Source organism: Ammospiza caudacuta, chromosome 3 (assembly GCF_027887145.1).
Source record: "Ammospiza caudacuta isolate bAmmCau1 chromosome 3, bAmmCau1.pri, whole genome shotgun sequence".
NCBI lineage: Eukaryota > Metazoa > Chordata > Aves > Passeriformes > Passerellidae > Ammospiza > Ammospiza caudacuta.
Genome location: NC_080595.1, coordinates 6,794,364 through 6,820,697, shown reverse-complemented (window position 1 = coordinate 6,820,697; position 26,334 = coordinate 6,794,364). Strand labels below are relative to the sequence as shown.

Below are 26,334 nucleotides of genomic sequence, written 5' to 3'. Positions count from 1 at the left end.
GATATTTTCTATCATTTGCTGTGATGTTCTCCCCAAATACCAAACTTTGACCTTCTATGGGCAATTCCCATGACTTAACACGTGCCTTCTGTTAAGGGCAAGGAAACAAACAGGCTCTCATTTGATGTTTGCTCATCTTCCCAACCTGCATCTGCCTGATCAGCTTCCATACAGAACTTTCACATTAAAATCAGGAAGTACCCAAAGCATCTTCTCCAGTTTAAGAGATATTCTGCTCATAGGACTGCCAAATGAAATAATCCAAAAGCTTTGAGCCCACGGCTGTAAAACAACAGAAAGCACAGCAGCAGCAGCAGCAAACAGCAGCAGCAGCAGCACAAGACATGCAGTGAGGTAAATACACAATCCATACATTAAACATAGGCATGGACAAAACAGGCAAAAAATGAAGGGCCACATAGAGTAAGACAGCCTCTTACACGTCTGCCTTTGTTAGCTGGAATACAGGAAGGAGAGCGCTTTAACAAAGAGAGGAGGAGAATATGTTACAAAACCAAACAGTGACACATACATCACCTCAGAATTCCTCACTCTATCTCCACAGGTAGTGCTTAGACACACACAAGCGTGTTCACTGTTACAAGGATTTTAAAAACAAGCTATTCTGGGCTAACAAGAAGGAAGAAACATTAAAAAAAAAAAAGGAACAGCTATTCCAAGTCAACAGTCTTACACTGGACAATAGCAGCAGAGCTGCAGACTACACTGCACCATTAATTTGCAGTTGGCATCTCTGTGCTTTGAACAAGATGAATAAAGTCATCTATTGGAGGCACAATATGTCCAATTTAAAGTATCATTATGAACCAGATTTACTCAATTATGAACGTGCAGGTGAAGTCAAGGCTCTCACCACACACCACTATGACTTATTCTGTTCAATAATAAGAATTCAGAACACCATTTGTTATTCTGTGGCTACTTGCAGAGCTCAGATTTGTTTAGTCTAGCAAAGCCCATGGGGACTGCATGCGAGGACACATTGCAGGAGGACTTAAGAAATCTATTTCTAATGTGTTAGTAACAGGGCAAAATATAGAATTTTTGAGCATGACTGAAAAATAATTTTGACAAGGAAAAATGGGATTCCATTTTATTGCTATGAAATAACCACAAATTCATCCTTAAACAAAACAAGTTGACTGCTTCCCACAGCTAGTGGGATTCACAAAGATCCACCTGGCAAAGCAACAAACCCCAACAGTTCCACTGTCAGACACTTCTGGTGAACACAGGAGACTTAACATCCAGGCAGTGTCACTGAGGCAGGGGAGACAGCAGCAGGGTTTAGTTTCTTACACTCACTGGGGGGACTTCCCTCCCCACCCAGGCTGGAATTCAGGGACTGCAAACACACTCCTCCTCCCCTGTGTGCAGAGGACAGACCAGGATGGTTTCTGAACCTGTGGGGCTGTCACAGCCAGGAGGATTTAGGCACCAGTTCTGCCAACCTGACCCAGCATCTTTTCCAGGCAGGAACCAACAGTCAGTGCTGCTCATGTGAGTAGTGAGCTACCATTTTCTCCTCAGCATCTGCAGGCTACAGAGGCAGCAGGACGTCTATTTTTATTTCTCTCCAGCAGAAATTGCAAAACTACTGTTTTCCTCATTGGAAAAATGAGAATTAACTCCAGTCATTCAGACAGTGCTATAAATAGTTATGTTATTTGGATGGCAGACACACAAGACATACCCACCCTGGGAAACCCAGTGCAGTGTGCATATCTGTGTGCTGAACAGACTTCAGAGATCCTGCAAGGAATGCCTTGCAACTGCACCTGCACCTTATTTCACACACTGTCCTTCCTTAATGAGGCACAGAGTCTGAAGAAACAACCCAGGCCAACAGAAATACTTACTTGGGGTTCTTGGTTACAAGAGAGGCTTTCCTGAACCCCATGCAATATTGCAGCACTGACCTAAGGACTTCTAATTCTTCCTTGGCCTTACAAAGACCCCAATGAACCCTCAGAGTTCTCAGGTTTGACTGAGAAGTTAATTCTTCTGGAGATGCTGCAAGAAATGCTGCCCTTGAAGGTAAGCACTGCCAATAAGAGTCATTGGGAAGGGAATGGAGGTCACAGCCAGTGGGCAGGGAGTTTTAACAGCCTTATTTTAATTTAAGTCTATCTAATATATTGATACTAAACCAACTCAATGAGCTAAATCATAAATAACCATTCATTTAGATAATTCAGCCTATAAATTATGCTATGAATGAATCAAGTGATTGTGCAATAAATCAAAGATGCAGAACTGACTTTCAGAGCACAACTGAATGACATTACTTTTCATCTACTAACACAGATAACAGCTTTATATCTCTTTCTAACAAAGACAGAATGTCTTGTATTTCTCTGCAAGGTGCTATTCCCATCTTTGAGCAGCCAACTCTACTTTTTCTGCAGCTTGGTCAGATGATAGAGATTTCTGCCTTGGTGTTAGAGACATGAGCCCCTGGCCAGCCCAGCCCAGAGATATCTTTTGTCCACTGCAACTGAGAAAAAAATCACTCCTGTTGGACTCAAATTGAAGATGGAACAGGAGAAGTTTGACTCCATGTGCAGGAAGCTAACTACAGGCAAAAAATATAAATATTAATATCTGAACCTTTACCCAAGTCTATAAGGTTTGCAAAGATCTGATCTGGGTGGGCCAATCAAGAAGAATTGCTATGAAAGGATGTATGCCAGCAGTTGAAAATGACTCACTTCCATAAAGAAAAAAACAAAATTGTCAAAATGCCTGTGGAAAAAATGCTGCCTTCTCAAAAAAAAAAAAAAAAAAAAACCAAAACAAACCCGAAAAACAAGTAACAATAAATAAGAAAAAAAGTACTGAAGTCCTTCAGAATTAACTAGAGAGCAACCAGGAAAATATCCATGTCCTAAGCTTCTCTTTGCAAAATAGAACATTATCAGTAACTGCCACATTTGTCCTTTATTTATCTTTTAATAGGGTTTAGGGGAATGTTTTAGATATTTTTAAAGATAAATTTCTGTTCAAGAACCTGCTGCTACAAACGAAGTGCTCCTAATACTCAGGTAACACAGAACATGTTTTCTTTAATCCAGATAAAGAATATAAATATTATTTGGTTTTTGTGGATTTACACAACAGGAAACTATCAGCACTATCAGCAAGCCAGAAGCTTTCTGTATGCTATACAAAAAAGCAGAGAAGTGCCTTCTATTATGCTACCAAAGATGAACCTTGATATTTTGTCTGTGGTATAAACCTGATTTACAGAGAAAAAGCACCCAGAAGCATTTTTTCAGAGTATGTAAAAGGAAATAAAAGCAGCAGAAAAGGCCCATTTACCTCATCCTCTTTGCTACACCCTTCACAGCAGAGATTTCTCAAACAATATTAACTTGATCTACTTTCAATGCCAATGGGATTACACGGTGTTAAACACATTTGTATAAATATGTGTGAATGTATGGACATATAATATGTACAAACACATCTACGAGCACAGACAGACACACACACACACAATTATTCCTACAGAGCTGCAGTGGATGGAGCTCTACACACCTGGCTTTCAAAAATTTTATTAAAAATAACTTTCATGGGCCTACTACTTCAGTTTAGAAGAAATATAATGCAGTCAATTCTTAGCTTTTAACTCAATTCCCTTAGTATGCAATTAACTAGTGGGAATATTTAAACAGTTTAAATATTTTAAAGTCCTGACAGAAAACCTGCATATCAAATGACAGTAAAAAGTAGTAAGTTCACTTCAGTCATAATGAAAATGACTTTGCACAATGCAGGCTAAAAACCAGAAAAAAATTTATTTTAGCACACAGAAATTAACTGTATGGAAGGGAAACTTTTTAAGAGAAGTGATTGGAAAACTTATGGAAACAACACACGATAAAGGAATAATATGAAGCAAAAGAATTAAATACATAAATGTGCTGATGACTTTGGAACTGTTTTTTACAGGCCATATCAACAGACAAGGCCTAAAAGCAGCTTTTCCCCATCAGAAAAAACTGTTTGCAATTAAGAATTCTTCACCTGCACCTAAAGAAAGCATTTATTTCAAAACAAAACACCTACCCATATAAATAGGTATTAAAAGTGCTATTACAGAAATACTTTGTTCTCCACTGCATGTGCAGATTTTTTAAGTTGACTGCATTAATGTTTGAATATTCCAAATCAACCAAGTGATTTGTTATTGAGGGATTTACTGGGTTAAAGTCAGACTTACGTCATCCATAAAATCAATCAATGAGGATGAAGAGGAGGAAAAGGAATCCTATTTTAATGAACACAGCAGTAAAAAAAAAGAGAGAGAGAGAAAGAAAAGGATGAAGAAAACTGTTCAGTATAAATAAAAGTGCAAAAATAAAGAACTGTAAATAACCAGTGGCAGTAATAATTACCTCAGTATGTTTTCATTAATTGCCTTTCATAGACAATTAATTAATGTACTATCTGTAAAGAAACCAGTGTTTTTACAGCATTTAATAAAGTATTATTGCTATACTCTCAACAGGATTCTTATACTGAAAGTAATTTATAAGATAAATTATTACAAAGGAAATTTAAAAACTATGTTAATTGTGAGGACTTCAAGAGAGAACAATGAATTAGTGAATACATAATGAAAAGAGAATTTTGGGACAGCAGTAACAGCAGGGATTTATGCTCTTTCATAGCTAAATGTGATGATGTGGTATTTGCATCAGGAAAAACTGGGCAAACTTTAGATTAATGTCTAACTGTAAAGATGGTGCCTTGTATCCTCTGAATTCAGTTTGACCAATATTTCACCTCAGCTGTTCTTTTAAAAGAAAGATGATGCTTTGCTTACTGTTGATTAGAAAAGAAGATAATAAATCTATCATATTGTTTAATTCTTTTCCTGCCAGGCTTTCTACCTATTCTGGTCTTTTGTCTACAAGTGACAAAGGTATGAAACACATTCATTTTTTAAATAAAAGGATCTGTGGAGAGGAAATGAGTAACAATTATCTGGATTTAACAGATCTGTGTAAAAGAACAGATGATGAAAACAACCTAATAAACAGTACTAATGACTTAATGGGATACAATCAAGGATGATTTGGTATTTTCTTGTTTTTACCAAACCACTGCCTGCATTACTTAGCATTTTCTGAATACAAAGAAAAGCCATTTGAACAACTATACTTCTCATGTTCACTGCAAAATCAGGCAAATTTCTGCATTCAAGGTTTGAGACAGAATTCACTGTGAGTACAAGCATTCAAGAGAAGACAGCCAGCACTGTAAATGATAAATAATTATTATACACAAATATTATCGCTGCAATACAATTAAAATACAGGAGCAAACCCTCAGCAAATATGCACAGGACCTGCACACAACAGCAGTTCCACTGAGTGAGTTAGAATAGCTGTGCACTTACTTCAAATTGATCCAGAGCAGAGGTAGGCGCATTCAAAAATGCCAAGAAAGAATTCTGTGAGTCTTGGTGCTTTACACCTAGAAAACAGCAGCAGGTTTATAAGCTACAGAAAATAAGACCTTCTCATGGAGGACCTTTGCCTTGCTGAATCAGAATTTTGAGTGTCCACCTGAAGCACCTATGTGTTACGAAATAAGCTGCACATTTGGTTTATTTTCCAGAGTAAATGATTTTTTTAATGAACAAGCATCTGTTTAATCAACCTTTCCCAAGCTAGGATGTGTGTGGTGTGAGCTCCACGTGGAAACACACTCTGTGTCCATGTCTGTTACGCACAGGGCACTGGTTTGTAAGGTGCCCGTGTCCATCTGCACCACACGCTAACACAGCGGGTGCCACCCTGCCCTGGTGACACGTGGCATGTCCCACTGTGGTAGGACAGCTGGAGCCAAAAAAAGCATGGCATTTCAAACCAGATGGGTTCCTTGAGCCGTGCTCTGTGCCTGCCACCTCTCCCTGCTGAGTGCCCAGCAGCTGCACAGTCCTGGGGGAGGTTTCAGAGGCTTCTGTCACACACTGAAGCGATGGAGCAGGGACGCTGCATCCCCTGGAGCTGCAGGGGCTGCCACACCTCAGCTCTTACTTTAACTTGCTCCAACTGGTATTTTTTATTTCTTCTTCTTTTCTAATACAAGGTGCTGTGTGGGTGTTTATATTTCACAGATGTGTATGAACTCTGTTCTTCTCAGTGCTATAAACATGCTATATATGCACATACATATATGTATTTATTATGACCAGAGCCTGCAGGACTGTGTGCATCTCAAAACAATGATGCTATCAGAAGTCACCTATTTATTTTTAAAAATGTCAGTGTCTTGCTCTAATTAGCCATATCTGTATGTTCTAAATATAACCCACTGCAAATAAAGTTGCAAAAGACACTTTCCTCTTTAAAATATAAATACACTGAAATCACAGTAAAATACTAAAGCAAATTTTCAAACTACCACCAACTTTATGGAATACTCTCAGCAATCTTTTCCCCATCAGTTTGAATTTCTGAAATATATTTATAAACAGGAAAGGATTAGGTGCTATTGCAAATAATCCCTTCCTAGAAATCAATTTCCACAGACTGCAAGTTACTCTACCACTGTACCCTGACTACATTTGAATCTTCTATACAGTTCATAATTCAAACAGCAATATATTTCTTCTTTTAAGAGAAAACCAAATCAAAGGTAGTAATGATTTAGATTAAGGTGAATTTCTATCAGACTATTTGAATAATTGCAGCAGAATATTACTAATATAATTCTGTTAAGAAACATGACTAATGTTTCCTTGAACAGTACTTTTTTTGCTTGTTTCTTTTCAGCAAAGAGTAAAAGTTTATTTTACCAGAACAATAAGGTTTTAAACACTGGAAAAAATATATGGTAAAATATGAATTATAAATTCACAACATTATTTAACACAAAGGAAAATTTCAGAAGTCAAGTAACCATGCACAATATTTAAAACATATAAATGAAACCTAAACATGACAAAGTATTTTTGTCTCCAGGGAAATGCTATCAAGAGCTTCTCTCCAAGCACTTGGAGGAAAAATAATCCTGGTATCAGTGATAAGCATTAAGATGAGGGATTATCAATTCCCTAAGTCTTATTTGCTAACGGGAACCATTTGTTAATGCTCTGTATAGGTTTGAATTATTTTTACCAGTCAATCAGCACTGGAAGGCCTATATATAGGAGCTGAATGTAAACCCTAATACTTTATTGACCAACCAGCCATTAAGTTGGAAAAGCTGAGCAATATTTGACATCCCAATGCAGCAATTGTTGCCAGGGTATTTAAATTCTGGAGTTCACAGAACTACAGAAAATTAGGTAATTCCATTTGGCCTGAAAAATACTTCTTCCCATGTGCCTCATAAGACACAAATATTAGAGCTACTACAGAAACTGCAAAGAATCAGCCAAATCATTATTCAACTCTTAATGAACTTTTTTTTTCAATGCAGAATTACCAAAAACAGTCTCTTTTCCCAGCAACAATCCAAAATAGTATTGGACAGATGCAACAGTAACCCCAGAACATGCTCTTAATACCACAGCAAAGCACTCATGACCACACTGCTCACTCTGTGGCTGCAAAGTCTATCCATGGAGTTATCCCAGAAACAAATAAATGCTATGAATTCCTCTGCAGTTGTTTACTCTCTCTGCAGACAGGCCCAAAACACTCAGGGATGAACAACACTATGATTAGTATTGATATCTAAATACCTTCACCCATCATAAAGGAGAAAAGGTTACAATGATATCTATATTCTAACAGTTTTCTGGCAGTAAATCACTATACACAGGGCAAATAAAAACAATGCAGCTTCAACTCAAATTGTACCTTACTGGTTCAAAGGCACCAACAAAACTGAGGCCTATTACAGGTGTTAAAAGTGCAAATGCAACTATTGTGGGTACATCTTGACACACAAGTGTTGTGCCCACATGTTGGTGTCATATTTTAGTTTCAAGGTGACACTTGATTGATCAGATGCACCCACCAGTGTGACACACTATTTACTTGGATATCAGTTGCCATACCCTTTTCTGATCTAAGCTCTTCTGTCTCCTTTTTCAGCCTTTCGATGTCTGCCAAAAGCTCCATGTTCTTCTTCTCAGATTCTTGCAATTTACTTCAAAAGAACACAAAAAAGTGTATGTAAGTATTGAGAACCCAAGATACAAGTCACTCTTGTTCCTGATGTCTTCAAACACCTGAATAAATCTACTGGGACCTGTTCAGTTTACAGAAAAAAGCCATTTATCTATTCAATAGGTTCATGTTTTTCATGTTTCTAATTTCTAAGTAATTGAATGAGCTTGTATGCATGTGAATGAGAAAAAAAGACTGTATGTATTTTTATGTTTTAGAAAGTTCTGTTTTTCATTAAAATTTATTTGCTAATTAAGTACCTGTGATAGTAATAGATTCAGCTGAACTATTTTTTTTTCTCAGTTCCTTTACAGTTAGTTGTTTCAGTGCTTTCTGACTCACAGCTGAGAGGTAATTCTACTCTGCAATTTCAGCACATTTCTCATTCTTGTCTGTCAAAGCAAACACTGGTTCTCCTGTTCTTATAGAACTTCCAATGCTGCCTGTCATCACATTACCTGGCCTGAAAAACATTCAAGGCAGGTGCACCAGATGTTCCCATTTTACAGGTAACACACATGGATCTCAGCTCTGTCCTACTGCTTTCCTAAAGCTGCAAAACCCAGCAGTGCTGAAGCTGGACACCTACCAACCTGTTTCAGGCATTACACAACTCAGAATAAATTCTGTTGGGGGGGTGGTGAGGTAGAAGTGAGAAAGAGAGAAGTGTGAGGAAGGAATAAAAGAATTCCTTATAGTCCATTAACTATTATTACTTCTTCCTGTGCAAATCAGTATGCAATAATTAATTTTAGTCAGCTAACCCAGTGCAGCTATCAGCAGAATGAAAAACAATATACTCTAAGACACAAACCCAAACTATGGATTTGGATTTGTTATCACAACTAGGAGAGATCACATTATTAAAAGAGAATGTGTTCCATCTGAAAGTCTTCAAGATCTCAGCTTTCCCCAGGAAGAGCTCAGCTGTTCAAACAATGAAGAGAGACGGGTTTTTTTCTCATCTGGGTGATCAAATTTCCCAGACAAGGCTGATAAAACAATGATTTGATGACATTTCCTGGGAGGTATTGAAGTAAATTTGCATGAGAACAATTGAGTCTTACCACTCTGTAGAGATGCAGGAAGCTTTGACTTTGTTCAGCTCATCCTGAATAGCCTGTTTGGCTCGGATTTCAGCATCAAGAGCAGACTGGAGCTCCAGCCTTGCAGACATGTCCAGCTTTGCAAAGCGCCTCATCTTCCAGGGCATGTCCTAGGAAAGAACCAGCAAATCAGATTAGAAAGACTAAGAGGAAAGGAAATTGAATATGAGCAATGTAACTACCTTCAACAACTTCATTTCCCAGTCTATTATGCCCTTCATGCAAGAGTACATTAATTGCAAAATAATCTAAAATTAAGAGTAGTGTTACCAGTAGTATTTCTGAACTCAAGTAACAAATTTTATGGTTTATGCTGATCTCACAAGCAAAGAGATTTTTTGAACTCTGGTTTTGATGTGCCTCAATTCAGATGACAGCTACAAAGGACATCCAAGTGTTCACTTGTTTCACAAGTGAAAGACTTGAAGGTTTTCGTGAACAAAAGCATGATTTCCTTCAACAAATTCATATCTGATTATAAAGTAGCTACTTCAACTGTAACATAGATAAAATCACATTACAAAGATCTTGGTGTTTAATTAATTGATAAACAATAAATCTGGTATTCAGTAATTCAGAAGCTCTAGGAAAGTTTAACTTTCAATTAACATAGACTCTACAGACAGATTATTGCTGCAGCTGAAATTGAAAATCAGTGCTTTGTTCAAACAAAAAACCTTCTGACATATAGAAGTAAAGTCTTACTGTAGCTCTTGCTCCCAAACTGGAGTTCCTCAGGGCTTCCAGCTCTTCTGTCATTTTAGAGGCCAAGGCTTGAAGATAACCTCGAGCATCTTTTTCATCACTTACCCTAAATGATTACATAAGAAAAAATAAGATGTTTTAACCAAAGAATCTAAAGAAAAAACAGAAGTCTCTTCAACAAACCAACAACCAGAAACAGATAATGCAGAATACAAAAAGAAACATTAAAAAAAGAGTAAAAACAACAACAACAAAAGCCCAAACAGAAAACCACACAGAATCAATTCTTTGCTGCTTTGTGTAGTTCCAGTAAACAATATGCATCACTAAGACAAAGACTGAAAATTAAAGTAATACCCATCATCTACCTGAAATTGACACTCTGAGGAAGAAATCTTTCAACCTATTTTTAGGGAGTAAATTAAGACAAAATTCACAACCAATAATTAACAATTATTGTCCAGAAAATATTGGAATTCGTGGTTAACTTTACTGAATCAACTGACTATGAGAACTAGCAGTGGAACAGTGATGCTACTTCAAGAAGTGCTAATTAAACAGGGAGAGTCTACTTTTAATAGTATTAAACAGCATAAGCCAGAAGATGCTTTCTCATCCACCAAGCTTGTTTTCTATCCAGACATGTTTTCTGAGTGTAAAGACAACAAGAAGGAGACATGCCTGTTTTTCAGATTCTTTGATCATCAGTTACAAAGAAAGAACAACAACTTTCTGTGATTAATCACAACAGAAGGTTCCTTCTTCACTTTGCCTCAGGTGTTAACATAGAAAAGAAAGTTGCTAAAAAAATTAACTCACTGAAACGAAGTAACTTATGAAAAACCTAAAACAAACAAACAGAGAAAAAAACCAACACCATCCCTCCCACCTCATTTCCTTACATGCCTGGCTCTGAACACGTTCATTTTGCCCACAGAGGAGCAATCCCAGTTCTGCACCACCAGGCCAGGCCCTATGCAAGTTCCTGAGCTGTAGGGCAATACCACAGCTCGATCACAGTTCAGTCTTATCAACACCAAACACTGAAATGTTTAGGATCTGCTCAAATACTGAACCTCAAATAGCTTTAAATAAAATATACTGAAGTGGGAACATATTTTTTCTGTTTTATGAGAATTAACTTATCCTTGCTTCCTGATCTTTAAAAGTAACTCTAACCCTAAGTTTGTTGGACTGGAGATGAGAGATCTCCAGGTGGTTGATGGTGTCTTGCAGTGACCTTCCAGCAGGAACTGATTCCCCCTTTGTGCCTACAAGGCAATGTAAGTTTTTCTGGTTGATACTACAGGGTTCACACACACACAGAGAACATGGAAATGGTGCTCCTTGCAAGTTTACCATTAATTATAAAAGTTTCAACACAGATTTACAGATAGGTGCCAGGAGGCAAGGAAGACATGGAGCACACACTCTGAACTGTCATGGGCCAGGGAGGAACTGAAGAGCTTTCCCACAGTGGCCTAAGGACAAGATCACATCATGAAAGCAACAGGCTAAATATCTGCAGGTTGTGGTGACCTTTGGGTGTGCAGTTTGAGGTTTATTTAAGGAAGACAGACTGCTGTAATACAGAGGAGCCAAAAGCAAAATTAGCAACCATTTTCCACAAATCTCACACCTGACATGAAAACACAGGCATTTATTGGGCCTTCATTTCTTTGTCTCCTGCTTATAATTTAGTTCAAGTAGCAGGGAGGAGTCCAGGGAAACCCTACATGTCCTGACTATGAAAAGTCAGTGAGAGTTTTTATGTTAATGAGTCACTGTTTTCCCCAAGGTACATCAGAACTCAATGGAAGTCACATACCAACTTCTTTTCCCATAACATTTTGGATGACACATTTTGACAATCTGATAAAGCTAATCTGAGCCTACACAAACCACTTAGGCTGTAACAGTGGGCAAAAGATGCGAGAAGTACCTAAAGATGCTTTTTGGAGGTAGTGGTTCATAATTAAATACACTATAAAAAGAAAAAAGCTTAAGTAGAAATAAAAAGAACGTGAGGCTCTCAAGGTAAGAGTAAGTTTTCCTGATGTACGAGGAGGGAAAGAGATTTAGAAATCAGCATCTAATTTTCTCTATTTTTAATGACACATAAAATCTTTGTAGAAAAAAAGGGTCCAATTTCTATGTCCAATTTTATGATGTCACAGATCCTTCCTGATGGAAGGTGAGGAAACACTTCAGTTATTTGATTTAGGGTGCACAGAGCCCTCAGGCTTCAAATGCTGGAAAGCTGCTCATGAAAAAAACCTCCAAAAAGATGTTCCACAGACAAGCAGAAATCTAGAAAATGAAAATATAAAGTAAATATTAATAAATATCTGTACCGAATTCAAGGGAACTCCTCAAGCTCTGCAAATTAAAGCAGTACCATTGGGAACTGAGGTGGTTTTGTTGTCCACTAGATGGCAAAATTTTCTCAATAATGGCATGTGTTATTAAACATGTGGACCCAAGACCCCTTGGAGCTTATTTGTTACTGTTTTGCTGGGTTGTTCCACTTGGTAGGCTTTAAAAATTAAAATTAAAGTAAAAAAGTGCAAGAATGGCAAATTAACTCTGACTAATGTTGTTCTCCTTGTGCTCATTTTGACAGAGAGCCCTGACAAGCACAGCAAGAGACCAAAGGAAGATGATGTCTTCAGGTTCCACCCAGTCACTTCTTTCTTTACTGAAAATTTGGTTTAACTGTTCTGTTTTCAATGTAATTGCCCTTGCAAATTTAGTTCCTCAATGCGAAGAACCCAGAAGAGCAATATGGTACAAATTCCTGTAAAATTAAATTTAACTTTTTGGCTGGAGCCAACATCCTGAGAACCCTCCCATAACCACTGGCTGCTACCTGTATGGTGTTTGTCAGGATGTTCAGGAAGTTACAATACAAAATGGACACAGAGGAATAAAGAATTTTGCTCAACAGAAGTGGTCTTAAAGCCCTGGTGTTTTACACCAAGCTCTGTTTAACCTGATTTAAAAATCCCAAGGAAATCTGACAGTCATGACTCCTCTAGTCTCTCAATGCTTTTAAATTTCTGTTGTTGTACCAGTATGCTCAAGGTCTCCAACTTAATTTTTAATTTTTCCCCTGGTGTCTCCAATAAAATCTGTTTTTTAAAAATACCTCTCTAAAGATTTTTAACACTTCCTTCTGCTCCCAAGCCCTGAAATTTCACCCTGCCCTCCAGAATTTCTATTTTAGAGATAATTAACTTCTGACTATTTGTAACTCAAGCATAGCACATCTCAGAATTTTACATGATTTGAGTTTCTCAACAGTTGAAGATGCACAGAATTTTTGCTGTATTTTGTTCACAATTTGTGTGTGGGTTGTTTTTGGTTTTTTTTCTGAGAGCAAACAGATTTTAAAACAACCAAAAAACTCCAACCCAAATCTTGGGGCTTCTGTAGGTTTGATTTAGTTTAGAAGTGTTGGGAGGGGGCAGTTGGTACTTTTTTCTTTCTCCTTTTGATAGTGGTTTTGTGTTGGGGTTTTTTTCAATGAGGTCAATTAAGATAAAACCAACAACAGCACAAAATATCTTGGTGATAAGGAAAATATTAGCTAAATATTCTGGTAAACAACTGAGACAGCTGAATCTAAGCCTAACATCCACTCTATAGGTAAAACTGGTAGGATTCAGCTCATCCACATAAACATAATCAAGGACACAGAATTATCCATCTGATATGAGTTGTGTAGGTTTCCTTTTCAACCTGTGGTGAGAGAACCAAACCTCTAGAGTAGAATGGGAATAAATGGGATTTATTGAGTTGTCTACCTTAGGACTTGTACAACTAGGTTAGATTAATCCCTCCCAAGTCAGGATTCTTGCCAAGTACACTGGGAATCTCTATCAAGATTTCCAGTGACCTCCTTTCTGCACGGCACAGAATATTTAAAATATTCCTTTGTCAAGTGACTGCATTAACCTCCAGTGCAATTAATCTCTTTCCCATCTCCCACAGGAAAATTTATAGCCCACTATAAAAGCCTCAATATTTCTTACTCTTGTCAAGGAATGATGAGTGATTTGGCTAATATAAACTCGTCAATATAATAGCTCCATTAAGGCTGAATGATCCGTGAGGGTCTGTTGAGCCCATAATAGAATTTGCAGTGAAAGTCTGATTCAAGTGTTTATATTAAAATATTGCCTTGTTTATGGTATCTTGAGAGAGCAACAGCAAGATTAAAAGGTTTTCATACATTATTCCTAAAGATGCAATATTGCTGAGTAAGAAAGCAGGGAAAAGCTAAAGGGAACGCGATAAGCCATTAAAATTACTCACAAGTTACACAATCTGTGAGAAATAGCAATTTAGAAGAGCCCCAGGAACCATGAAGAAAGTGACAAATCTTAACCATCCAAAGTGTGAATTTAAAGGAATTTCCTGAGAGGTATCCTTTGGATGACAAAGCATTTAAAATAATTTAGGGGCTTCTTGGGCTTGTGTTACCCCAGCCAGGGCTAAAAGAAGTCTCTTGAACTACTACAGGCTGCTGAGCAAACTGTTTACAAACCCAGTAACTGATTCCTTCTGCTGCCTCCTATCCTTTCTGGAAATTATTCACCTAAAGCACATATTTTAATGCAATATTGTGTGAGCAATCCATTAAGTTTTGAAGAGGGAGCCCACAAATTCTCCCCTACTTTGCTAGCACCAAGACATTCCATTGTCACACTGCAGTTGTGGACAGGTACAGACTTGAATTGCATGTTCCTATGAGGAAAACACAGGCTTGTGAGTGATTAAATAAGACTAGTTTTCTCCAAAATTAGGTGGAGGTTTTTTTCATTTAAAATATTTATCATTATAATAGATGCCTAAATACTTCATATAGCAGCCATGGTCCCCAGAGAAGGGCCTAGTTTCAGTGGTGAATTCTAAGAAAGCAGATGGACATGACTAGATTATCTGAGTAACACATGGAAAAATCTAAACATAACAAGGAAAAAATGTGACCTAAGATAAGGCCTCACATAGCTGAAAAAATTTAACATAAGCAGAGAAAAGTATGGAGGGAAAACTGAGATGTGTTTAGTGATGAAAAACTGGAACCAAGCCAGACTTTTCAAATTCCCTTAAAGTTTGCCCTCGGTACTTCTATTTTTTCCTTTTCACATAATTTTTTAATTTTTAGTTCTGTACTATTTAGAAGACACTATGTTATCATAAGGGATCAGTAAAACGATGCTTGTCATTCAGAAAGTTGTCTTGCATGTTCCTGATCTTCAGAGATAATAAAAAACCGAAGCCCTAACCCTTTTACCCTTTACCGTGACATCCCTAACATGAAAAATGCTTTATCATTTGCCTGAACCATATCAGTAATACATCTTAAAATATTAAACACTCTCATAAAGTAAAGGAGAAGGTACATTCTTAATGGCTGTTGGTATATTTTTATATTGCATTAAGTGGAACAATCCACAATTAATTCTGATTTGTCTTTTCATATAACTGCCAAGTTATATAAGTTTTCACATGTAAATCTGAAAAATTGTGTTTGATTACCTAGGTGCAATATGACAGATAAGCACTACCTTAAAGCAATAAGGAATGTGAAATTACAGACTTGTCTCACTTGTTATCTTGATTTTTTTTTCCTGAATAAACATTTTGAATTGGCCAGAAATTAAAAGCTGTTTACACTACCAGTTAAATATTTTTTTAAAAAAAATTTTGTGACTCAGGTTGTCCACTACTATCACCCTTATGAGAGAAAAAATTTAAAAGGAACGCACACACAAAGTGGACCCTTTACAATTTTTTTCGCTTCTGCTACAAATACAATGCCTTGAGACAAACTGGATTTCATAACACATATCAGTATTACATACTTTTATGCAACAAATATTGTTTAAAACACACTGGAAACCCAGAGCATTGGCCCTTATGCCTTGTTATATATTCACATGGCACTATTGAAAAGCCAAACTTTGGCTATATCTGGACAACAAAACTGAAGTAACAGGACAACAATACCAAACTAGGTTTCTCCAAAATAATGTTTCCCATTCTTGCCTGGGCACAACAAATTAGATTTTTTTTTTTCACTAAAACAGGAAAAACAGGGGGAGGGAATAATCAATCAGTAACAGAAAAACACTAGTATATCATGAGGAAGTCTTCCTAGAAGTGGAAGTAAAATGTCTGAATGTAAATTGGTTTTGTAGATGTGAAACACTGCAATGGACCATTAAAGGTGAGGAGAGATAAACAGGCATGAAGAGGAAAAATAAAGATAGATGAAAAACTCAGAATACACAATCTTTTTCTCTTAGTAGTTTCAACCTTTTTTTCTTCTCTTTAATTTAATAGAATTGGACAGAAGACTCTATAAAGATAACATCATTATTTAGCAGAAGTACCATTACAAACATCACTTGACTGGATTTGTGGTACAGTCTCAAATACTCTCCTTGTAAAAAAAAAATCACATAAAAGTTGCACTGTATTTGTTTCATTCTGCCACATGCCAAGCAGATGAAGGAAATTAAAGCTGAGACACAAACACTCAGCCACTGCTTTTCCCAGGCTTGTTCCCTCTCGGAGGCGTGAGCTCAGCACATGATTCCTTTCAGCATTCTTCCACAGCCACAAGCCACACCCAAAGGCCATGATTCCTCTGCACTTTGAAAAGCTCTATTTGGTGAGACACTTTCACTCTTTAAGGAGGAACACAATTTTCTGGATTTGTATGTTAATAAAATCTCAGCCAAAACCCCAGCAGAATCCCAGACGGGCGCGAGGTTTCACCTCAGCCCTTCCAAGTGCAATGTGCAAAGACAAGAACTCAGCACCAGCCCCACCACACGCTGAGGGGTTTCTGTCATGCCAGGAGAGCAGAGCACTCACCACTGGATGATCTCAGTGATTTGGGCCTCCCAGTGAGCCACAGACTCCTTCTTATCAGCCAGGTCTCTCATCTCTTCCTCCAGCTGCCGATTATTCATACTCAGCCTCTCAAACATCGTGGTGAGCTGAAGGAGAATTTAAACAACTCCTTAAAAGTGTAAACTGCTGTGACTCTATCTCTGTGCAGACTCAAAACCACGTGCTCCCCTCTCCCACACCTTGCATCTGCTTTATAAAACAGTACTGGTCATAACAATAAACATAATGTAACATTAAAAACCAGAATATTTTCTTGTATAACCTTCTATAAGAATCTCTTCTTGTATAACCTTAGCTGTACTGAAGGGCCACTTTTAAGGACTTGAACAAGATTTTTACTCTATCAATTTAATGAGTTTTCTGAGAATTAAGTCTCCAAATACCTGTAAAACTCTTAAAAGGTTTCTGCTTTGCACCATATAGGCGTGGAATGTTATGTATAGAAAAATTTGCTAGAAGAGCAAAGAAAAGGCATAAAAATTTGTTATGGCTCAGATAAGACTGTTGAACCTCTCCCTTGTTTAGTAACCATGGAGAGACTGAACAGATACAGGCATGAGACAGTCCTGAGATTCTCCAGGTGTCTCACATTCCCTTATTTTTCATTTGACTTACTTGCAGACAGGAAAATTGAAGTTAAATGCACATCTCCACATACAATATGTTATACCTAGCAATTAACCTCTCTCATTCAAATTGCTGCCATTCATACAGGCACATTCTGCAAGACAAAAGCCACAGCTAACCCAAGCTGGTATTGGGAACTAAACCTTCATTATGTTAAATAATTATTCAGAGAGTCAAATTGGAATCAGAGACCAGATAGACTTTATAGGAAAGCCTGCTTAGCAGAATGAAATCTCAGGTGAAAGCTTCTTTTAGTATTGAAATATATTAACAATTCAAAACGATAAAAGAATGGCCAATTTAAAATCTATTTTGCTTTTTACTTCAAATATGAATAACTCCACACCCTACTTATCATTTAAATGGGCTTATAATTTAAATATTCCTCCTTATTATGTGTCATTTTACAAGAAAAACACAAAGGTAACGGGGGAAGAGTGAAGAAAAACTACCAAAGTGACTAGGCTTTTTCTCAGTTTTCTTGGACTAAGCCTACCTATAGGCATATATATTGTCTGTCTTATACTGGTATGAAAATATACTGTAATTTGAGCACAGACATGCAAACATGCTTACTTTGAAGAACATTGTACTTTCATCATATTTTTAGAAAATCTACTGCATTACAAAAGGAATAGACAAGTTTAGCAAGATTTGGATAATGCACAATGAACTTGAATAACCTGTCAAAATGAACAATAAAGAGACAATCCGAATGCACAAATCATAATTATTTCTTGCTTAAGACACTTCATTTGTGTGATAATATGCCTTATCATTTGTATTTTTTTAGTACCTCAAAGTAACACTTTATCTCAAAGGGTAGGAGGGGCCCTGGTATTTCAAACGATTCACATGCAAATGTAGTCTAAGTAATCACATCATTAACTATGTATTTTTATATTTGGGTCATACAATGAAATAATCCTTTATTGTTGGCTTACAGTGCTGTCTGGAATTAGTCTTACCAAAATGTAAGCCCATCTAATTCCATTCCCACACATAAATATTCGTATATGCATATATACATGTGCATGTCTTCTCAAATCTAATATTAATCACCACATTTTTGTGTAACATCAATTTCTGCTTTCAGTTTAATAATAAGCAATGCAGCTCCATATTGTCCAATTTGTACAGAACATAAAATAGTTGTAAATTCAGGGCTCAACTAATCAGCACTTACCTTATCAAGTTCATTCGTAAGTTTTTTGTTCTCCTCTGTCAGCAGAATCTTTTCTCGTTCATACTTTTGTTTGAACTCTGTTTCAAATTCCTCTCTTTCACTTTGGCTAAGAAATAAAGTGAAGCAGAATTATGGAGTTTTTTATTCTAACTCACCCCATTATTCATTGAAACACAAAGAGATCAATGCACACACATGTTGAAGGGAAGTACTACATTGATAATAGCAAGGGCTATTAAAATCAAGCAGTTTAATAAACCACCATCTTAGGATTGCAAGCCAGCCTGTTGAATTTTAGAATTTGTAGAGAATCCCTCAGTACGAAATTAACAGAGCTCCACCAAGCCAATGTTTATCAACCCATTTACACAAATTTTATTCTTCAGATGCATCCTTTAAAAAATGAGCAGACCAAAGTATGTGTCAAAATTGTAAAATGCTCAGGGCACATTCTCAGCTCACATGAACATCATTGTAATGCACACATTTCTATAATTCCAAGTTTCACACAGAATGACAGGTAAAAATGACCACACATGGAACCAGAGCATACAGAAGCTAAATTAGAGCACGCAGGGCTGGGTCTCTGATGAGAAAAGCATATATGGGCTTGTCTTTGGGCAATTTAGAACAGCCCTGATGCCATATGTGGACTGTTAATTCAGGTATCATATACTCACTGTGAGCAAAAACTGAATGGATAATTTCTACATTCCTAATATCACCAGATTTTACAGCAAGTTTGGACCATTCTATCTAAGAAACCCTCACAGTAGCTGTTTCCCCCAAACCTTCCCTTCTCCCATGGATGTCATCCAGCAGAGGAGAACCCCTGGCTGATTCTGCTTAATATCAACTTTGATCTTGCACAATGAATGTGAGAACCTGAAAACAAACGAAGCTGCAGGCCCTCTGTTTGCCACAAAACCCATGGAATTTCCTTCAAGTGGTGCACAGCAATGTTTTAGATGTGTAACTCTCACCTTGCATCTACTGTTTTCAGATTCACTAGCCTTGCCTCTTGTACCACCTTTTTACCAACTATTCATGTCACTGGCACAAAGTTCATCAGCAGAATTATACTATAAATGCCACAGATACAGAAAATATCCACTCAGCAAATACCACTGTGCAGTCTGAAAAGACTTGAAAAAGTACCCAGTATTAAAGGTTAACTCTGTAAAATTAAAATCCAGGGGAAACCCTGTCTTGAGCACTGCAATTTTTTTTCTAGATACCGATCAGAATTTTACACAATGCAAACCTAAATTACATTCTTGCTTCTTTTTCTGAGATGCAAAATTACTCCAGCTTTGCCTAATTGAGAGAACACTCTCCAAAGATGAGAAATACCAGTGGTTACAGTGAACCCAGTTAAGAGCAATGCTGCTTTGAATTTCCTACTCTTAATTTGAAATTCATTTAGTGCTTCTCTTTGAAATCTAGTACAACATGTCAGACTTATAGTGAAATTCTACATTGCCAGTCGTCCTTTGAAACGTAACACTTCATCCTAGTCAAGTTACATACTATCTCACTGTTTAAATGCCAAGTTTGAAATTCACCACCACTCCTTTTTTATATCAACAGATTCCATGCATACGATGAGCAGTATAGGGAAAAGGCAGGAAGAGATTAAAGCATTGGCTGTCATAGGAATTAATACCAGCTCCTGCTTCTGTTTTCTAGGCATAGATTCAAAGCTAATTTTGCAGACAGAAGTCCAAACTAACTTTTAATGAATTTCTTTCACACAGCTTTCATGGGTTTGTTTAGGAATTTTTTTCAGTATTTGTCTTAAATTTATTCCTTTAAGGCTTTAGGGCTCAAAGCAGCCGTAAATGGCAGTGGACTAAGCACACCATGGATTAGTGAAAGAGCTCAACATGTTTGTAGTTTTTATATTTTACATTCTTAATTCTGCTGGTGATTGTGATTACCCCAGTAAGTCAGATTGCTACAGTGTAATACAGAAATGAAGATAAATTTGAAACAGAGGAGAATGTGGGTATAATCCATCCCACCCAAACAGCCACTCAGCAAACAACAGAACTGTGACAGACTCCATGGATGTACCTTGGGCAGGCAGCAAGATCAAAATAATGTTTTTGCTTTGAAGCCTGGCATCCTCCTTTCCCATCAAACTTACTCTCTCATCTAACATTTAGCTGTGTGTCTCCTCTTCAAGTTAAGAAAATATACACAACTCAGCTTTCTTTTTATCAGTAGAACTGCAGCAAACCACATGCAAGCAATGTGAAATACTGCTTTATGGTATCACTTTGTCACTCCAGCTCTTTATTGCATCTGTACAAAGTGGCCAAATATTTTATCTTACTGCTTTGAAACCAAGAAAAATAGACCCGAAACAAACACCAGCCCCCAGGCTTCTTTATATCAGACAATTTAAAACCAGCAAATGCTGTTCTATAGAGTTCTCTGCTTTATAAATCCATCATGAAATGACAGGCCTAAAAGAAGTTTCTACAAATGTGATTTATTTTACAGAGTTTCTTGCATCTTCTTCTGAAATACTTCCTAATGACAATTCGAAGAAATGGAATTTAGTGCTACACAGATCACTGGCCTGATACTGTGCTCCTCTGCTTCCAACTTTAATAGCATGCAGTTTATGAGACTTCAGCAAAATGCAATCATTTTGTACAGGAAGGTAATCTCCCTTGAAGACTTGTGCTTTGGAAATAGCAAAAGTTAGAAAGCTTAAAATTGAAGGAAACAAAGGAAAATATCTATTTAAAAAATGCAAAACAGAAACCACCAACGTGCAAGTTACACAAAAATCGACATACAGATTTTGTCAAAGCTCTTCCTGATCCTTGCTTAGAATAACCTACATAATTCACTCATCTTACTGAGTAATACAACCACATCCTCTTACCAAGATCTTTTTTAATATGCACTGATGACTATTTTTAGACTACTAAAATATTTTTGCCAAACTGTATAAGCACACTTCAACTCCACACCCACCCCAAGCCTATTGTTAAAATAATTCCACTTATTTCAGCACAAAGCCTCCAGGTGCTTCCTTTCCAGTGCTTACATTCAACACCTCTCTACTGGAAGACTCACAAAAAGCTTTTCATGCCAGACTACAAAAGCTAACACCAACATGGATAAGCAGAAACAGAAAACCTATCTTCTTTTAAGGAAAACTACCAACTATTGAGTAGCAACAGCAATTCCTGCATTCCTAATGCTTAAGCTTCCCTTCTAAACTGCAGAAGTCAAACCATGGCATAACTTGAACAGGGGACTTCTGCCTTTCTGTGGAGTCAATGCTTGCATGAGATTTTGCAGATTTGTTTAACAAAGTTAAGATCAGGCCTTCCCCAAGCACTGATCATGTGCTTGGACACCTGACTGAACATGGAGCTGCAGCCCTTGCCACGAGTGTTGGATACTGGTTAGGTGACGCATTTCTGCTCTCACTTTAAATCCTTCTCTAACACTTGAACCACATACAGAAACACATGGTTATGACAGCACCCACTGTGGATTTGTTCTTTATTTATTTATAGAGACCAGACTGAAGGAGAGTTTATGAACTAGCTAGAATGCACATCTAGTTAGAATGCCTGCAGCTGTGCAACATTTAAATTGGCACAGAAGGAGTTTTTCATTTGGTCACTGCTGGCAGGCATGATCCTTTCAAACAGTTTAACCTGCAGAAAGCAGAATTCATGATTCTTTATTTAATATTCCTCCTTCTGAGACACTGCTGGACTTCAAAGAGTGCCACCCCATCACCTCTGTATGTTACAAGACAGAACAGCCTTTTGTGCATTTGTAACTCATTGGTCAGCATGACCATTAAGTGATGCCACAATGAAATCATGCTGCTCAGGCAGGTTTCACTTCTCCACCCTGATCAAAGCAGCAAACTCCTGTGCTGTTTGTAGGTCCAGCCTATTGAATAGCTGCATGCTAGGAAGAAACAGCTCAGCTCTAAGCTGTATGATTTATGATCCCTGCTGAATACAATTTACAAGAGATACAGTGTTTCCACCTCTATTTGCATAAACTTTTTGGAAAAAAAATATATTTAATTTACTACTTATATTTAAAGGTCTTGCTATAATTTGGCTAACCTCTCAGCAGGGACTTCTCCATGGTTTCTCTCATCTGCCATCTTGCTACAGCAGCAAAAAGACTCCTCTATATTAGTGTCTACAAAGCATTCTGAATTTTTTATGAATGAACATGAGCATGTTCAATTTATAACTTATTCCCACTACTACACCATCCAACAGAAAAACTTGCTTTTATTGATGAATGCCTCAAGGAACAATCTCAAGGCCAGTTATAAGCTCCACCATGTGGGAGAGAAAAAAGCAGGTCTGACAAATTACCATGTCAGGAGAGATAAAGCAGCTTACGCCCACAGTAGTCTGCTGACTGATGTTAACACTGGATGGAACCCAGCATGGATTAGCCTCAGCTCACATTAAGTGACTGTTCCTGTGCTGGCAGAAATGTAGACAATACTTGATCTCTAACACATTAGTTTTGCATCAAAAGATGAAAATACCAAATAAAAGAAAAATGTAGAGAAACCGTTTTAAAGTGCAACATAAGCTTCAGGGGTCAACTTACCCCGAGCTGCAAGTCTGTAACTCAAGTTACATACCTTGGAATGGTCAGCCACTAAAACAGTTCTGGTGCATAATTAACTGTTTCAGTACAAGGAGGTGGAGCTATTTGTTCTGTTGGGTTTTTAAAGGTGACTGGTTTTAACCCTGGTATCAGCTCAGCCAAAATGCAACAATCTGCATTACACTTAAGGAAGTGACACTGTGTTTGGAACAATACTAGGAGATTTCAAAGGTTTAAGAAAAGGTAAATTTCATACAATACTCACTTTTCTCTTCTGGTTTTCTCTAACTTGTCCTTCAAAACCATGATCTCCTTCTTGAGGGCAAGCTGCTGGCTCTCTGCATCCCGCAGTTCCTTCTTCAGACTTTTTATTTCATTTGCATGCATCATTTCACGTTTAGATAGCTCCTCTTCATAGAAAACACTCTTCTTTTCCAGCTCTGCCTTTAATTTAGTGATCTCTTGCTGGTGTTCTATACTGCTTACCCCAGGTGAGCGACCAACCTGTTTTTGCTAAAATAAAACAGCACCAAACTAACAGTCAAGAATGCTGAAAATGATGCTCAATAACAACTCAATATTCCAAAGCCTTTGTTTAGAAATATTAAAACCTTGAGTTAAACACATCCATCTCAATTAATTTCAAAATTTGTTAAGAGCATAAATTGGAATGACACTCTATTATTTTGTTATTTAAGAGCAGTAATAGTTTTCAAGCTACTGAAAATTTGATCATTAAATGCCTCTGGTCATGTTCTGACTCCCCTTAAATGCAGTCAGAAAGTGACCACAGAATTAAAGACTTTGATGCTTCCACTCACACAGCTGACAGCAACAAGTTGAAGCGACTTTCAGAAAAGCAGAACAAGAACTATGACAATAATATATTCTGAAGGACAAATAATTTCTGGAAAAGCTATACTAAGACAAGCAGAGGCTTAACTGAAAGCTAAAGTTTAGCTACAGAAATACTACATGGATTGTATCAGTCAGGAGGGAAACCTGACCTATTTCACTTAAACTGACCATCTCTATCATAGTGGATTTATAGGATAAACAAGCTTTAAACAATAAGAGTAATTACTTCAACTTTTTGTAATTTCATAGCTCTCTTAGTGAGGTCTTCTGACATTTCAATAGTCTTTAAACACTATTTCAGGATACACACAGATTTGCACCAAATGCTGCACTCACTAAACTCAATGTCCTGCCATAACATAGAGGAGGAGCAAGATCAGGTTCAAAATGAGACAGTGGCATGACATGCACTGAAATCCAGTTCTGGAAATAACTTTTTAATGTCAACATATAGACACTTTGGTTTGGAATTTCTTCTGTTTTTTAAAATGTGTAATGAAAGGTGTTCTAAGGAAAGGAAATTCATAAAAGCACTTTGAAAAAGTTCAGGTGACTGAAAAACCTATTCCTTATGGTGACTTTGTCACACCTTCCAGTGGATTAAAGGCATTTTGTTAATTGTATCTCCATTCTTACCATGAGATACTAAAAACCTCTCAGTCATCCTTAATTTGGCATGGCTCTGGGTAATTTTCTTTTCCTGATGTATGAACAGGCTTTAAGAGCTAAATGCCATTGTAGAACATTCTGATGAGCTGAATTTGTACCATGATAAATTCTGTGAGAAAGCTGGGCCTTGCTGTTTGTGTCAGCAAAAAACTGCAAAACCCCCTGCATGTACGAGCCAGAGATGTGCTGCTACTGCACTGTTTTCTCTAACTCATGAAAACAACCATCTGGTTTGATCTAAGAGTAAAATCCTGCCCTTAGGATGCAGAACATGAAACTGGAGAAGGAAGAGTCCATCCTAACAGGAGATGCTTTGGAGAAAGAAAGATTTTTTTAAAAAAAGCAGTATAAGAATTTTCTTTCATTCACAGGCACTGTGAAATTTGTTCGTTACTGCCCAACATCCTAAATTGTTCACACATACAGGGTAATGGAGCACAGAAAAAGTTTAGGCTTTGCAACATCCTCTAGCAGGTATATAAAATGTTTTAGTGGAATTGCACATTTTTTACCACAATGAAAAGATACTATTGCAACCATAAGAGAGATGGTGCGGTAGAAGAGAAAGCCCAAAGGTATTGGACAATGGCTTGAAGAACTGAGAGGTATAGTAAACAGAGAATACACTTTTAATTGATGAAAGCACATATTCCAAATAGAGGCTTTCATACATGTCTACTTTAAATGGACAAATGGTGCAACTGAGACAGAATGCACCTCCTGGCACACTGGCAGCTGCTGTTTAATGCACTCCTCTCAGCTAACAGGGCACACCACTGACTAGCACTGAGTCTGATTTTAGTGAAAATCTGAATCCATGACACCCACAGGATCCCCTGTGCCCACACACTTGACTGACAAGTTTGCAGCACCCCACCAGGTCAGTGCAGCACAGAAGGATAGACAGCAGGCATGCTGCCTTCTCCCCAACAGGCTCTGCTTCATCCATGAACTCTGACATTATCCCTCACCTCAGCCTCTGCTCCTTTCCTGAGGAAGCTGCACCCAGCCCTCTGCACCTCCCAGATGATCTGAGAGTCACAGTGTTCACATCTTGGCCAGCAGCTCTCTTCTCATTTAACTTCACATCTGACTCACCTGCCAGCTCTCCTGCTCCCTGCAATTATCCCAGACAATCCAGCCCATCTGCCCGGCCTGCTGCAAAGAACACACTGGGTGGCAATCTCCCCTCCTTCAGCACTGAAGTCTGAACCACTGAGGACTTGTGGAGCATTTTATGCCACAGCTCTATTAGCTCAGAGATTGCCTTTTCCATCCCCAAGCAGCCCCATGAGTTTTCTGAGGTTTTCTGCTTTGGATTTAAAGCAGAAATCCACAATCACGCTGAGCATCCTCTGCTAAATGCTTCCTAAATTCTCTTTATTCAGCTTTCAACATCCTGCTTACATTTAATCTTCCATCATTTATGGTTTCTTCTATTCTCCTCATTTGGAGAAACCTTCCTTTCTCCTTTAAATACTTTTGT

The 26,334-nt window shown here is 37.6% G+C and overlaps 1 protein-coding gene across 4 annotated transcripts in view; it reads right to left on the bottom strand.

Moving 5' to 3' along the window:
* The window catches only part of CDC42BPA (CDC42 binding protein kinase alpha), a 181,998-nt gene that overhangs the window by 38,360 nt on the left and 117,304 nt on the right, over positions 1–26,334 (bottom strand). For all 4 annotated transcript variants that reach the window (XM_058801005.1, XM_058801008.1, XM_058801009.1 and 1 more), the window contains 7 exons: positions 23,587–23,834; positions 18,705–18,810; positions 16,853–16,977; positions 9,965–10,070; positions 9,221–9,369; positions 8,042–8,133; positions 5,429–5,505 (listed from right to left, as the gene is read on the bottom strand). In XM_058801005.1, coding sequence (XP_058656988.1) covers positions 5,429–5,505; positions 8,042–8,133; positions 9,221–9,369; positions 9,965–10,070; positions 16,853–16,977; positions 18,705–18,810; positions 23,587–23,834 — 903 coding nt within the window. The remainder of the gene's footprint in view (positions 1–5,428; positions 5,506–8,041; positions 8,134–9,220; positions 9,370–9,964; positions 10,071–16,852; positions 16,978–18,704; positions 18,811–23,586; positions 23,835–26,334) is intronic.